Genomic DNA, 14,416 nt, shown 5'->3' on the forward strand with positions numbered 1-14,416 from the left:
CTGGGAACGAGTCACTAACATATGTGGTTGCGTGATTGCGTCATACTACAAACCATAACAGCCTTGTACAGGGTTAGCCATGGTATAGCCTGGTGTCCAGCCTTGAAGTTGTTAGCTTTAGTCCGCTCCCTGCCAGCGGATCTTGGGGAGCGAATCTTGGGAAATGTTTTAGCCACTGGTGCACCAGTGGCATTTTTTTATACAGGCCACCAGGGGCGCTGTGAGACCACGGTGTGACAGAATGATACACACCTGATTTCCAAGCAGATGTTAGGGCGGAGTATTGCAACGTTTTTTGACAGCTGAGCTTCTCAGCCGGGATTCTCTAACAGCACTGTCACTCACAAAAAACGCTGGCCGGAGGTGGTTTTCGTTAAAATCTAGTAGCAAATGTGTATTTCTGGCTTTTTTACACGTCGGTGCAGGCGTTTTGTATGGTTTGGAACCATGCCGATGGAGGTCATGCAAAATATTTTCGCAGTTCTCTCTAGAGACACAAACCCAGATCAGTATCAGAAGCTTGTAGGAACCATGCATCTGCTTTCAGACAATGTCGTCACAGCTAAACGCACGGTTTCCCCCTCCCACGCCCCTGACCTTGGCCCGCCAGTTTCCGCCCAGCCCGCCTTCTTCCTTCCAATCCCCCGAACTTTTCATTTCCTCTCCACACGGGCAGCTAGAGTGGAATTTAATTCTTCTAATGGGTAGACCATGTCATTCCCGGGGGAGGTAGACCGTAGAGGTTATAATGTACACGTCTATGATTGATTAAATGTCCTTCATTCGCATACATAAGAAATGTGCGGCATCACTGTGCACGTACAGTTTGTCAAGCTACTGTGCATTTACATGTACTTCGAAGAGTACATGTATATGCTTGATACATAGGCGTTGTTGGTGAACGCCCTTTGCTTTTAGATTTTCTGTAACCAAGTGCCAAGGGGGGATTTAAACGTCCCGTAAGGGCGTACTCGTGTATATGTTTACTAGTTAGTCATCATTACCGTGACAACTTTTGTGTCGGAACGGGGTTGGTGAGTTCAGAATTTCAAAAATAAAAACGGGATAAGAAGTTTGAAAAATTACAGAGTATATGTAGTCCATTTGATTCAACTTATTTCTTAGTATTCTTACAGTGGGCACCACAGAAACAACGCCTAACGCAGAAGATATTTTTTAAAAATATAATAAAAACTCCACTGATGCGAGGTTTCCCAAGATTTTGCGACTTTAAACTCTAAAAGACATCTGGTTACCACAAATTGACCGTCAGGTCAAGTTGTCAGATTGGAAGGGAGTGAATCCACCCACATAGTTACTGGGGTATGTGCCAATAACGATAGTCGACTTCATCACTTAAGCACTCACTTATATAAAGCCAGCTCTCAACCGCGGCATCTGAACCCTTTGAATGGTAAAATTCTGCCCATCTCTTTGGTTGTACCAATGAATTCACAAATACTCCGTTTTTTCTGTTTCTTTTTCAATGGACGACGTCTCGCTCTGGTTGACCTGTGGCAACTTCGCCACGTCTGTTTACATACATGACACTTATGAGGGACTTTAGTGGATGCTTTCATGTGCGTTTACACTCTGATATGTCAGCTTGGAATTTGTTTATTGGTTATTGATTAACCATATCGGTCTGTACTTTGATCGATTCTGTAATGGTTTTCAAATCGCAATGATCGGAATGTTGCACAGGCTGCCAATAAAGCATCTCAGTTTAAAAGCTTTCTGAATCGAAATTCTTAATAAAACTATTTTCATTGACAAAACTCATCAACATATCTTTGTTGCATCTTGTATTATATCGTAATTCCTTATATTTCAAGTTTTAAAAAAATTGCTAGCAGTCAGCCATGTTTAATAATAAACACGTTTTACCGACGAGTTTGTGGCATTTGCGCATTGTACTCCCGAAGAAAACATTGACGTAGAAAAATCACAAACATTTCAAGCAGTTTAGACATCTGAAGGCTCAGGAATGTTATTCACTGCGTCCATGGGCGGAATTCCTTGAACTTGAATTATATAACGAAAGCCAAAAATTCAGAAAATCACTGGTATTTCAACTTCGAAGACAATTCGACATAAACACGACTTACGCAGACTGTTTACTTAATTTTATCATAGTAACGGAGAAAAGTTTAGGGCTAAGAATACAACTCGAACTAGAAACCAACTTCTTCAATACTCGTAATAGCTAGCCCAAATAGCAGGTGTATTTGTAACGACATGTCTTTGCCCATGTTCCTAACCCTTTAGTGGTTGTTACTCACTAAGGAGTTGACCTAACGGTCATTCTTGTAGCGGATTACACAAGATAAACTGATTTAGCGGGTGTGTTCCGCTTGAGAATATTTCCATACCTGCCCCAAGGCTGACCACGCCCTAAAACAGGTAAGGTCACACCCTACCAACTTCTATTTACCTTTAGGACGCGTCACCACCCACGCCTAGTCCACCCTGAAAAATAGTCCCTCACACTCTCCCTCACTGACACCAACTTCTGCACGTTTTCTTCTTCCTGGAAGTGACTCATCCTCTTATCTACATGTGACATGTGTTTTGTAAGCTTGTGACTTGAATTAAATGTACTGGGCTGAAATATAAGGGGTTGTAGCGGAGTGATATAGCGCGGCGGGTCACAGCTGGCCTGAGGTGTGTTCGTGCAGGTCGCCCCATCGAAATAAGAGGCAGATAGACGCGGATTTTCTTACTCTACCCGGAACTTGGAGCATTTAAAGGTAAGTGACACTTCATCGGTACATCTGAACCTCTCAACAGAAGGAACTTGACACCCAGGTTACGAGAGGGGAGTTGGAATTGTCGTAAAATATAACGGGGAAGCACCTGGGTAGAGCAAATGAAGGGGAGGGGTGCTGTAGGTATGTCCGCGTTTCACGGTATTTGCATACTGAGAATCGAACTCTTTCATGTTGTCTTCACAATGCCTGTTTGCTTCTACGACTGTAAAAATTCAGGCTAGAAGAACTACACTCGAGAAACTCCCTAAAATCTCCTGTATGAGGGTGTAGGGGTTGCTTTGTACGTTTTAAGTTCACTTTTAAGGTTGCGATTAAGAGCCCAAACCTGTTTTGGGAAGGTACAGTTTCCGGGTCATATATTACGAAGGTCAAGTGTTGGATCGTCTCAGTCGCCTGTCTTCGTAAGACGAACTTTAAGTTGTATTTAAGTCTCCAGAAAAAATAAATCGTAACAACCATGCACACACACATACACACTCAGGAAATAGCGATATCGAAATCCAAGATGGCGGCACACAGTAGTTTTGGTCATTCAGGGCGATTAACGGAGAATAATGACCTGTTCTCGTGCCTAATAGTTCCCCAGGGAGTGTATATAACCTTCTCAAGCCATCTGTTGAAATCTGGTGTATAGAAAAGACCCAAAGGCTGATCAGAAAACTCTTGTTTATCGTACTAACAACCTGTTAAGGCATTCTTCTCTTAACCTTTGTCCTCTTAAGGGCACACCCATTTATGTACTACAGGATCCCCCTTAAGAAAGCAAAAAAAAAAGGTCAATTTGTATACATGTATAAGAGCGGATTTTTCCATATCTCACTATCTATCGCCTAATTATAATTTAAATAAGATATATTTGAAGAACGTGTAGATAATAGTTTTAGCTAATACAAATACCAACATCGCTGTGCAAAAATGACATAATTTTTTCTGATAAGTTTTTGCTTGGTTGTCATTTTGGATCTAAAAAAACAACAACGTACAATCGTCACTACATGGTATATTTTGGTAACTCTGAAAATAATGTAACAATCTCGTTGCTTGGATGACTTTAGCGCTAGGCGTGTTTTAAGACGGGGTGTACCCAGCCCTTAAGTAAACAGGTGATTGTTGATGTTATTTACACTGGAATGTACGATAGCTTCACCCTGTATACAAATAAGAACGTAAGATGACACCACACCCTGGATTTTTTTACCAGTATATAGAATTCAATTGCGTACATATGTTAGGCCTATGTACATTTCTTATATCTGACAACTGTACCTTTACTAAGGATTTAGAATTATTTAGGTACAGGTCCGGACCTGAATAACTGGTAAAACAAAACAAAACAAAACAAAACACCGTCTTTACACTGAATGAATTACACTGACGAAAGGTAAATTGTATCTCACAAATGACAATTTTGACAATTTAGCACGTGAAAATAGGGAATTGTTTTTAGCAACAAGATTATTTAAACCTCACTCAAAGACAATAATCTACCTAATAGATAAAAAAAAGCTTGCATGCTACATGTATTACAGATCACTGGCCAAACTTGTTTTAAGTATACAGGTCCAGACCTGTACCTAACCCAGTGTACCTGTACCTAAACCTGTGTACTTGTACCTAAACCTGTGTACATGTACCTAAAACTTGTTCAGGCGCACAGCTTCGATATAGACACACAGAAACAGTTGGGTAGACATAGCGATTGAAAAATGCTGCACAATTTGATTACGTTGGCAAACACAAAGTAATTAGTCGCCAAAACATTCAACAGGCCATTTTCCTTGTTATGCATTCTAAGAATCCACACCATTATAAACAACGCAATCAGTGATCTGATCTACTATACCTAGAATTTCTAGTACTAGAAAGCCAGTACATTTTTCTTATCGTTTCGATCTCTTCTTGGAAAAGACCTAACTGACTTAAGTCTGACTTGAGTTCCTGAGTCTGACTCTTATTTCCTTTCTGGCGTTGTGCCACACTTAATTAGAAGCCCACCCCATCCCAAGTGTTGGTTGTTTTACTTCTATCATTAGGCCACACCAATTTAATTTGTTGGTTCTCGGATTCGCCTCTTCGTTTTTTTCTGATTTGCAAAAAAAAAAAAAAATTTGATTCTGGTCCTGAATCAACTGAAAAATGCTGATATTTTGCCCCCAACAGTTGAGGAAAGTCCTTTTCTTCCTAGTTGTTACAGTTTTCCCATCTATCATTGCAGTGGTTTGATTAAAAGTTCAAAATTCAATGTTTAAATTTTAACCCAGCCTTTTGTGCTGACTTCATGGCTCATTCCATAGCATTTAAGCCTATAATAGGATGCCTAGACCTGTTTTTATTTTTATTTTTTTTCGCCCTGTCGCTTCATATTTTTTCTGAAAAAATCCGAGAACCAACAAATTAAATTGGCGTGGCCTTACATTACAAGGGTGTAACCCAATTACAGTACAGTCATTTTCTTTATGGTAACCAAATAATGTTCCATATATGGGTATGTACTAGTTTGACTTGATCAGGTCCAAGTCCAGGTCAAGAGGGTTAGGTCCAGGTCTGGACCTGATTACAGTGTATTTATTTTAGCATTACAGTAAACAATAATGTTATACAATACTATGTATCATAATTCATATTTTTGAGAGCGTGACTGAAGCTGCAAATTATGTTGAAATTCACAGGTTTATAACTTTTTTACCTTTAATGACTAGGTTACCTTATAAGATGTCTAAATCAAAATGTTTATGATGTATTTTGGACTTGCAGTTTTTTTCTGGACTTGGTTCTTGTTATTTTGAGTTGGACCAGGTTCAGGTTCGAACCTAACTTCCACATTATGTAATGTTGCAGTGCAACGAAAGCATTTATGGTCATGTACTTTGGCACCATTGTTTACATGAATTTGTTTACTAGACAAGGTAAATAAGAATACGGCACATTGCCAACATTCACTTCCACTTCTGAACAGACAATATCTTTATCATTTTTGATATTCATACTTAAGAGACCATGAATTACTAATGTATCAAATTTTTTCTATAGACTGAAGAAAAGTGTAAATCAGCATTCTGATGAAAAATTATATTATGTAGAAATTAAATATTTGGAAATCGAGTTCAAATCATACTTGAACCTTCAGCCTGCTAAGGTACATTTTGTAGCTGTTTGGAACCAAATTTGTATAAGTTAGGGGGTTAAAAGCATCAGGGAGAAGGTTAGAAAAGAAGAAACAGTGCAGATGTCATGTGTTGAAGGAGAATTTCCTGTGTTCGTGTGAAACTGCACATAGTTTTACACTGAGAAAAGCTTGGATGTGGCCCTGGAATGCATTACAGCAACAGACATGAACTTAAACTATCAGTCAATGCTTTCATTGGATACCACTTGGAGGGTCCAAAAGGGGCTATAGGTATAGCATTTCATTGGACACAAATGGAAGGATCTAAAAGGGGTTACAGATATGATTACGAACTGAAATACTCAGTTTAGTAAAGTTTTATTTTATATGGGGGAGGATAAGATTGTAAGACAACTCCTCAGAGCTTCTTAAGAAATTATATTAAGAAGACTTAAATTGACCCCACAATGTCCTCACACAGAAATAGTTTGTAGCCATTGAAGCAATGAATAAGGAGACTGAAAACATCTGGTTAGGTGGACAAAAAAGTTGTTTCTGGTTACCCGACTGAGTGCTTTTAAATCATAATTTCTTTGCACAGGTGATTTTAACCTTGTCCCTGCTGCCTAACCCCATAACCAATATAAATTTGCCACTAAACCGTAGTAAACGGCTACCTTAGCATACTGAAGGTTAGATTAACTTGCTAATTGTTCCAAAGAGTTTTGAAGTTCAACATATCCTTTCCTTCTTTTTATTTCTTAAATTTTTTTTTCAGTTCATAATGATCTAACATTAACTTGAACTTGATACAACTGACTAAATAAACACACTTCACAAATCAAATTTGACTGTATATAGTTACGTTTAACCAAGCGTAGAACAAAAACCTGGCTTGTTTCTTTCACTTTCCACCTCCAAACATTCCAACAATACCAAGAAGCTTACGGAAAGCAGAAAAATGTTTTCTTTCGTGACTTGGAAGAGATTTGATTGTTGAAAAGACTTGAAAGGCATGTAAGTTGTGTGTTTGTATAGTTAAAAGTGCCAAATGGTGTGTACAAGTATGTCCTCTCTGCATAGTTTTGATAAGGATCATTATAAGTATAATATTGATACTACTTTCTAAATCATTTCTGTAGATCCTGTATATGTTTTAAGTTTATAAAACTTTATACCATTCTTAAAAATTGTCCTGACTATGTAAGTTGATGGCTTTTGACACCTGAACCCTGTTCTTAAATTTTATGGTATAACTTTTTACTAAATTACTCTAGACTAATAATTGCTGATTATTGCTCTAATTATTATTCTTATTAAGGTTCTCATTGAAAATTTATGTTAAGTGGCCATAGACCCACTTAATGCAAATGAATACTCAGTCTTGTTTAAACCCATTTTACAGTAAAGTTGTAACATTTTTATTGTCAAAATTAGCTCCCAGTGTCCATATAGTTAAGATAAAGCACTATTAATGACCACACCAATGGTCAACAATAAGGCTGTTTTGACCACTCCTAAAGCTAACAATAAGTAGTGATTAGGACCATTTGATACAGTATATTGTGTCTCGTTGGACAAGCTTCATTGAGACTGGTTTCTGTAGAGTTGAATTACATTTGGTGAGTTTTAGAATATTTCATTTTCATGTACGCAACTTAAATAGGAAGCTGATGTCATTTATTTATGTTTTGTTAATGCTTATAATCAATATTTCAAGACCTTTTTTTATATCCTAATGCCCGTCAATTTTGCATATCTGTATAATGTGTTTATAATCATATAGAACTTTCGTAGCCAAATTCAATATACTCATGCCTCTGTAACAGTTATTCTAACAATTTTAGTAAAATTTTGTACTAATTGTCAACTGTCAAGAGATTTTATTTTCAGTTTTTATATACGTAATGGTTTGTATTTTGTAAATGTATTGTCAACAAGTTCGGCAACTGTGTTACTACTATTACTACCGACTATTAGTTGTTTAATTTATATAGTACAACAATTGCCTTCAAGCTACATAAGTACTATAAATGTCTTGTAGAACAATCAACACAGGATTTTGCCCATATATGGGCATCCTATACCTCTCTGAGCACCACGCTAGAAAAACAAAACAAACTTCGGCAGGACTTCTTATTTGTCAATGGTGTGGTCAAGGTTTTCGCTCCTAGATGCCTGTTAGTGCAACCTTGAAATTTCACAGGAACAATAATGTGAAAAAAGACAATGGCTTATTTGTTTTTGCATGCGCAAGTGCATTCAAATATAGCAGCATTTTACACATGCCAAATGTATTGTCTGTAACCTTAAGGGCAAGGTGGAGTGAGGTCACTTGTGAGGTATTCTCATGCAAATTTATGTTCATAACAAACCAGGTCTTGGAAAGGGTTCCAATACTTCAAGGCTAAGAGCTACCAACTAAAGGTAGCTGTTTTGCTGTATTTATTAGTTTATGGGGTTAGGGCTGCGGGGTTAGGCAACAGGTACTAATTTCATTGCTTTGACTACTCTACCTAGTCTAGAGTAAGCTTAGTAGCATATTAGTCACTCGTTTGTGTATTTGTGTGTGTGTTGGGGGTCGTTCGTGCGTGTTTGCTTGTGACAGCATGCGGGTGAGGGAAGAACTTAACCACATACCACAAAAGGTCAGACACAGGTAGTTAGGTCCCAATCCAGCAGGTTCTGTTGTCCGTATGGTGATGGAAAAATAAATGGTATAGAGACAGAGAAATTAACAATTATTACGACTAAAACAAGAAGTTGAAAAAATTCAATTTTTTACGGAGGTATGAAATCTCTGACATCTTTTTTTCACAGTTGGTCTGCACCTGGTACAAGAATTTCCAGATTTGAGAAAAAGATTAAACATGGTAATCTCCCTTGAGGATTAGCAAAGCTGAAAAGGATTATGAATCTTTAATGATGTCTTCATTTCTAGGCTTGACATGACCTCACAAAGAAATGATGTATTTCTGGTTTTATTTCTCATTATTGTAGAAACATAATATGAAGGGTAGTAATTTTTCTATTGCTAAGGGACATACCATGATAATGATTAAGACTTGGGGGTGTAAAATATGTTGTGACATTATATTTCTTTAAATTCATTCCTGTAACAATATCTATGTAATATTCAAATGCTTCCAATGAATTGACCCTTCAGTCTTTAAAATCATAACTCATAAGTTTCAAACGAAACATTTGAGGATCAAATTTATGTTTCTTGTTCTGACGTGACATTTTCTTGTAGGTTGAAGATGCGTATCTGATATCTGTAGGTGTATACATTATTCATGGTAAGGGCCAATAGGCCATAGAAGCCATTACAGGATGATTTCTAGGTCATGCTTTTGTAGTGGCAACAATAGCTCCAAAACCTACCTGTCTGTAAAGGTATGTGGTAATTGTGTGTATAGTGGGGGCAATAGAAGAAATTTTTAGTACTATATTGCCATTTAGTTTTATATGTGTGCCAGGTACTGTAAATTTATTCACTTTTGCAATATGGTTTTATTTCGTGTTAGGTAGGAAAAGGAGGTTTTTCCTATGTTTGCTGTTGAACAATTCTATATCATAGTATATTATTATTGAAGACCCCCTATTCTTTAAAGGTCGTAATTTCGTGTTGAAGAGGTTATCGTAAAAATGAAATACCGCTAGCATTTCAAGAATTATGGTACATAACTTGGTTACTAGGCGTGATACTCTAGCAAAATAAATACGTCATGTACTCAGGATGGAAACCAGAAACACAACTGTTCTACATTTTGTAAATACCATGTTTTTCTTGTCACTCATTTACTGATTTTTGAAAGGGCTTTGCTTGTAAGGTATACGTTATGTTTTGAGTTTTTGTGGGCATTCATAAAAGGCTTTATCCTTGATAAACTATGCCCCAAAATTTGAGATGTGCCCCATGTTTCTAGGTGAAGCTAAGATTAAACTTATTGGACGTTCCCTCATATATTCATGTGACCCTTTCACAAAGTTTGAAGTCACTGGTCAGTATATCAGTCTGGTGTCATGACCTAACACAGGACACAGAGGGGACCTCAGAAGTCCACACAACTCAGGGTTTTACTCAAATAACATTGTTCATCTGTGTGTATTCAGGTGCAAGTCTGTAAACAAGTTATTTAGACTCCATCACAAAAGGATTCGTACGACAAAAGCCTAGAATTGTATACCACACATGTAGAAAATTGCTGTCTTGGAAAAGATCCTACGGTTGTAAAATGTTTGTGATATTTTGTTGTATCCGTTCTATATATAATTTTGAGCCTGTGTCTTTTTAGCTCCAACTTTCTTCTCAAATATCTTTCTTTTCTGTAAATTTAGCCATCTACAAAATGTTGAAATATGTTGTGGTCTAGCGGTTAGCAATCCTGTTACTGAATCACAAGTCAACCATTACAAACATTACCCTGAAGGAATAACAAATCTTTGCTGTTCTATTGCTTGCATAAAACAATTATTACAGTGTACAAAACAATGTGATAATTATGCATGTTAGAAGGGTGGTGTAGACTCATTATAGTACAGGTGCTTCTGGTGTGTTTATGTAATGCAGTTCTAAGTAACTACCTGCTACCTTCCATGTTTAATAATGGAAGATTCCATTATTAATTTTTATGTTTTAGTTGTTAGTTAGACTGTACAGTCATGTCTGTTTCTGTTCTGTCCTCCTTGTTTGAAAATGGAAGATGCCATTCATAATTTGCATATTTTAGTTATTAGGTCATTCTAGCACGCCTGTTTCTCCCCTCCATGTTTGAAAATGGAAGATCCCATTAATTTGCATGTTTCAGTCGTTAGGCCATACAATATACATGATGTCTCTTTATTCCCCCTTGTTTGATAATGGAAGATCCCATTGTGAATTTACATGTTTCAGTTGTTAGACAGTCATGTCTCTTTCTTCCCTCCATGTTTAGAAATGGTACATCCCGCCCCTAATTTGCATATTCCCCCTGCCTATGTTTCAGGAGAGGACGGAGGTTGAAAGATGGGCGACACTGTGATTCCTGCAGCCTTCAAGGGGGCGGGACGGTCCGAGGGACTCAAGATCTGGAGGGTCGAGGTCAGTCTTGAACTTGATCTTCAATCAAGCTGTTTTAAAGACATCCAACACAATTTCAGGGTGGCAGTATAGAAAATATTCTGGATGAGGAAATGTGTCATCATGGATAAGGAAATGATATTGACATTTACTCAAATTACTGCCATTTCTTTAGCACATTTTCGTCATCATTTCATACTTGAAGTGTTTGAAATAGCCCCAAATCAGGTATGTGAGGAGTCTCTTTCTTTTTTGGTGCCACCAATAAATAGCTAGAACCAGGCTACAATGTGAAACAAGAAACTGTTTTCTATCAGTGACACTGCATTTTTGGCTCACAGATATCAGTATGCTAATTGGGATGGAGATGATTAAACTTAACTACTGTAACATTAAAAAAATGACCAGAAAATTGACATGGAAAGTCCAGTTTCACTGACCTGAAATTGCTTTGGGTGTCTTTAGCAGCTGTGTGTAAATTTTCTACTTTCTTTCCAAAATTTTTGCTGATTTACTGACTGAGTTTAAGTTTCATATTGCTTTGTGGTGTTACAGTACCCTAACACATACGTATCACTTCCATCTCCGTTACAAATTGAGTTAGTAATCAGATTGTGTTCACACATTTTCCACAGTAATCTGTTAGCAGACCACTCTGATTTCATCTCTAATGACATTAGAGTGCATTTTACCCTCTCTTAAATGGTGTTTGGGCTGCATTATTTCTTTAATGGTGAAATAATGCTCAATGTACTGAAAACTTTAAGGGGCATCATTTGCAAGATGTTTCCTGTATTACTCAAAAGTGCTGTCTCAAAAAACTAATCAAGTATAGCCAATTTTATATTTTCTAATTTGTCAAAAGGTTTTGTTTTAACTGTTGTTTTTGTCTTTTTCCAGAAATTGGAACCAAAAGAAATTCCAGCGGCGACCTATGGGCAGTTTTTCACAGGCGATGCATACATTATACTCAAGGTAGGTACATCTACTGTTAAATATTTATATGCTTGCTTTTTCAGCAGGAAAGCATACTTCTTTCTCTTTCTTCCTCTTCTCCTGTTTCCGACAAATAAGGTCAATGACCTGGACCAGACCGCTGTTACCATGGTAACTGGTGCTGTATCAGGCATCCTATGGTCACTGTGTTGGATTAAAGTATGTAGCAAGTGGCATGACAGATTTGGAGGAATTTAAAAAATGGTGTGATACCCAATGAAATTACATCATACAACCTCCTCAACAGGTCTTATATGTTCCTTCATACAAACTTGAAACACTTCCCAAAATCCCAAAATACTGTACAGTACTTACTGGAAGTCTAAAATCTCTGATTTCTTGTTCTTTTTTTGTACCTACAGAGCAGAAAAACTGGGAGCAGCCTGGCTCACGACCTCTACTTCTGGCTGGGCAAGGAGTGTTCACAGGTGAGATAGATACATATTTCTTAGCAATAAAGATCTTCTCAAAGTACTGAAATTTCAAATTTTAGTCATGAAAAATTACAGTTTAATATGTATTATTGTTTAAAGTTATTGAATTTTCAAAAGTTAAAAGCTTCTAAATTTTTTCCATTTTTTAGTACTGTGCCTATAAAATAATGATGGGCATGTTGCATTATGTGCCAATGATGTACACATTGGAAGAGTTTGACCTTTGACCTGTCCCCAGGATGAGGCTGGTGCGGCAGCCATGTTGACGGTTGCCCTTGACGACAGCCTGGGCGGGGCGCCCATCCAGCATCGGGAGGTACAGGGCCACGAGTCCAGCGCCTTCACCGGCTGCTTCAAGAAGGGAGTCACGTACGTACTTGGGCGGGGTTAAAATGCCTTGCCTGTGAGTCGACTATATCACACTTCTAACAGCCCTTCCACTGGTCAGGCCCCTAGCAGGCTACATAATTATATGTTAATTGGATGGGCCATTTTTCTTGGTGTTATTATTACTATTCTCCAAAATTAGGTTTTGACAAGGTTTCACATTTCTCACATCAAGTACAATGGATTTCTTGAGACTAGATACTACAGAACTAGATTTGAATGTATCTTTAAATTCAGTAACTCTCACAATGCAAAATTGGGTAAATATCTAAAAGACTGCTATGTTATTAGAAAAACTCATGATTAGTCCCCTCAATTGTATATATCATACTAGCCCTTGTTGTATATTGATGAAGATTTGCTTGTTTTTTTGTTCCAGTTACAAACAAGGAGGTGTTGCCTCTGGCTTCAAACATGTGGAGATAAACATGAGCAACGTCAGACGACTGCTGCATCTGAAGGGCAAGCGCAACGTCAGGGCCACTGAGGTGGGTAATCAGGACATAGGTCAGGTCAGGTCAGAGGTGAAAGGTCATGCCAAGTCGGTACTGGCCTTGGTACTGAAGAAGGTTTATGCTGTAAAATGATGAAATTCTGCAGACTAAATAGTTTTCAAAGACAACTTCATGTTGAGGAATAACCAGACAGAAGCTTGATTTGGGTGGCTGCACTGTGTTTAATTTGCAGCACGTGGGTGGGGAGGATTGACAGGCTCTAGGTTAAAAGGTCAGACACAGGAAATGGTGAATTTGAGAGTAGGTTGATAGTGCATGGGTAGGTGAAGATAGACAGGCAGAATAGCAGGTGGTCAAAAGGTCATACACAGAAAATGTGGTAAGCTTAATGGTCATGAAAACGCAAATACTTCCCAAAAGTCAAAAGATTTCTAAATAGTAAATGTTTCATAATTCTGGAACTTTCGTTGCTGTCCCAGGTTCCCATGGAATGGAAGAGCTTCAACGAGGGCGACAGTTTCATCCTGGACATCGGGAACGCGCTGTTTGTCTGGAATGGAGCCAAGAGTAACCACAACGAGAGGCGGGCGGTAAGATGGCCTCCCAGTCCAGCTTTTTTGTGGACCCGCCATTTTGGAAGGTCACATGATCAGGACAGCATTTCTCGCCTCCTTTTGACAAGTTGTACTCAATGTTGAATCTTGACAAAAAAATTGGCTCTAAACATACATAAATTGTTTCATCAGGTTGAGATAAATTCAACATAAATTACTTACTAGGTACACAAGCCTATTTTTCTCTACTGACATTTTACAGCTTTTCTGCTGCCTTCATTTGATCAGTCTTAGTCACGTTTGGGACTGTGTTGCTTTGCCACAAAGTGGCAAGAAGAAGTTGAGTGACATTCAAGAATGCAATCTTGCCGTGATAATCAACGAGGAGAAAACACATTGCCCGTCAAAATGTCAGCAGGAAAAAAAAGGTCATAACCTAGGAAAACTCATGTTGAGGAGGCTCTGAACATTTTTAACATCTTGTCAAAGAATGGTGAGAAATCCTGTACGACAGAATGTGACCGGAGAAATGATATGTCCACAAAAAAACTGATGAAGGAAGCCCTGGTTACAGGTGATGCCACCTGAAAGGAGACGTCCCTCTTGTGCAACAATGCTACAGCTGCCCCCCTCCCCACCTGCTATGATGTG

The 14,416-nt window shown here is 38.1% G+C and overlaps 1 protein-coding gene across 1 annotated transcript in view; it reads left to right on the top strand.

Moving 5' to 3' along the window:
• Positions 1-2,628: 2,628 nt before the first annotated feature.
• LOC109478947 (advillin-like) overlaps positions 2,629-14,416 on the top strand; it is a 31,993-nt gene continuing 20,205 nt past the window's right edge. Inside the window, 7 exon segments of the mRNA XM_019780763.1 lie at positions 2,629-2,750; positions 10,866-10,960; positions 11,840-11,914; positions 12,298-12,363; positions 12,608-12,738; positions 13,136-13,244; positions 13,691-13,801. Coding sequence (XP_019636322.1) covers positions 10,886-10,960; positions 11,840-11,914; positions 12,298-12,363; positions 12,608-12,738; positions 13,136-13,244; positions 13,691-13,801 — 567 coding nt within the window. The 5' untranslated portion in view covers positions 2,629-2,750; positions 10,866-10,885.

The sequence above is a fragment of the Branchiostoma belcheri genome, unplaced genomic scaffold (genome assembly GCF_001625305.1).
Source record: "Branchiostoma belcheri isolate BF01 breed outbred unplaced genomic scaffold, Haploidv18h27 scaffold46, whole genome shotgun sequence".
NCBI classification, from domain to species: Eukaryota; Metazoa; Chordata; class Leptocardii; order Amphioxiformes; family Branchiostomatidae; genus Branchiostoma; species Branchiostoma belcheri.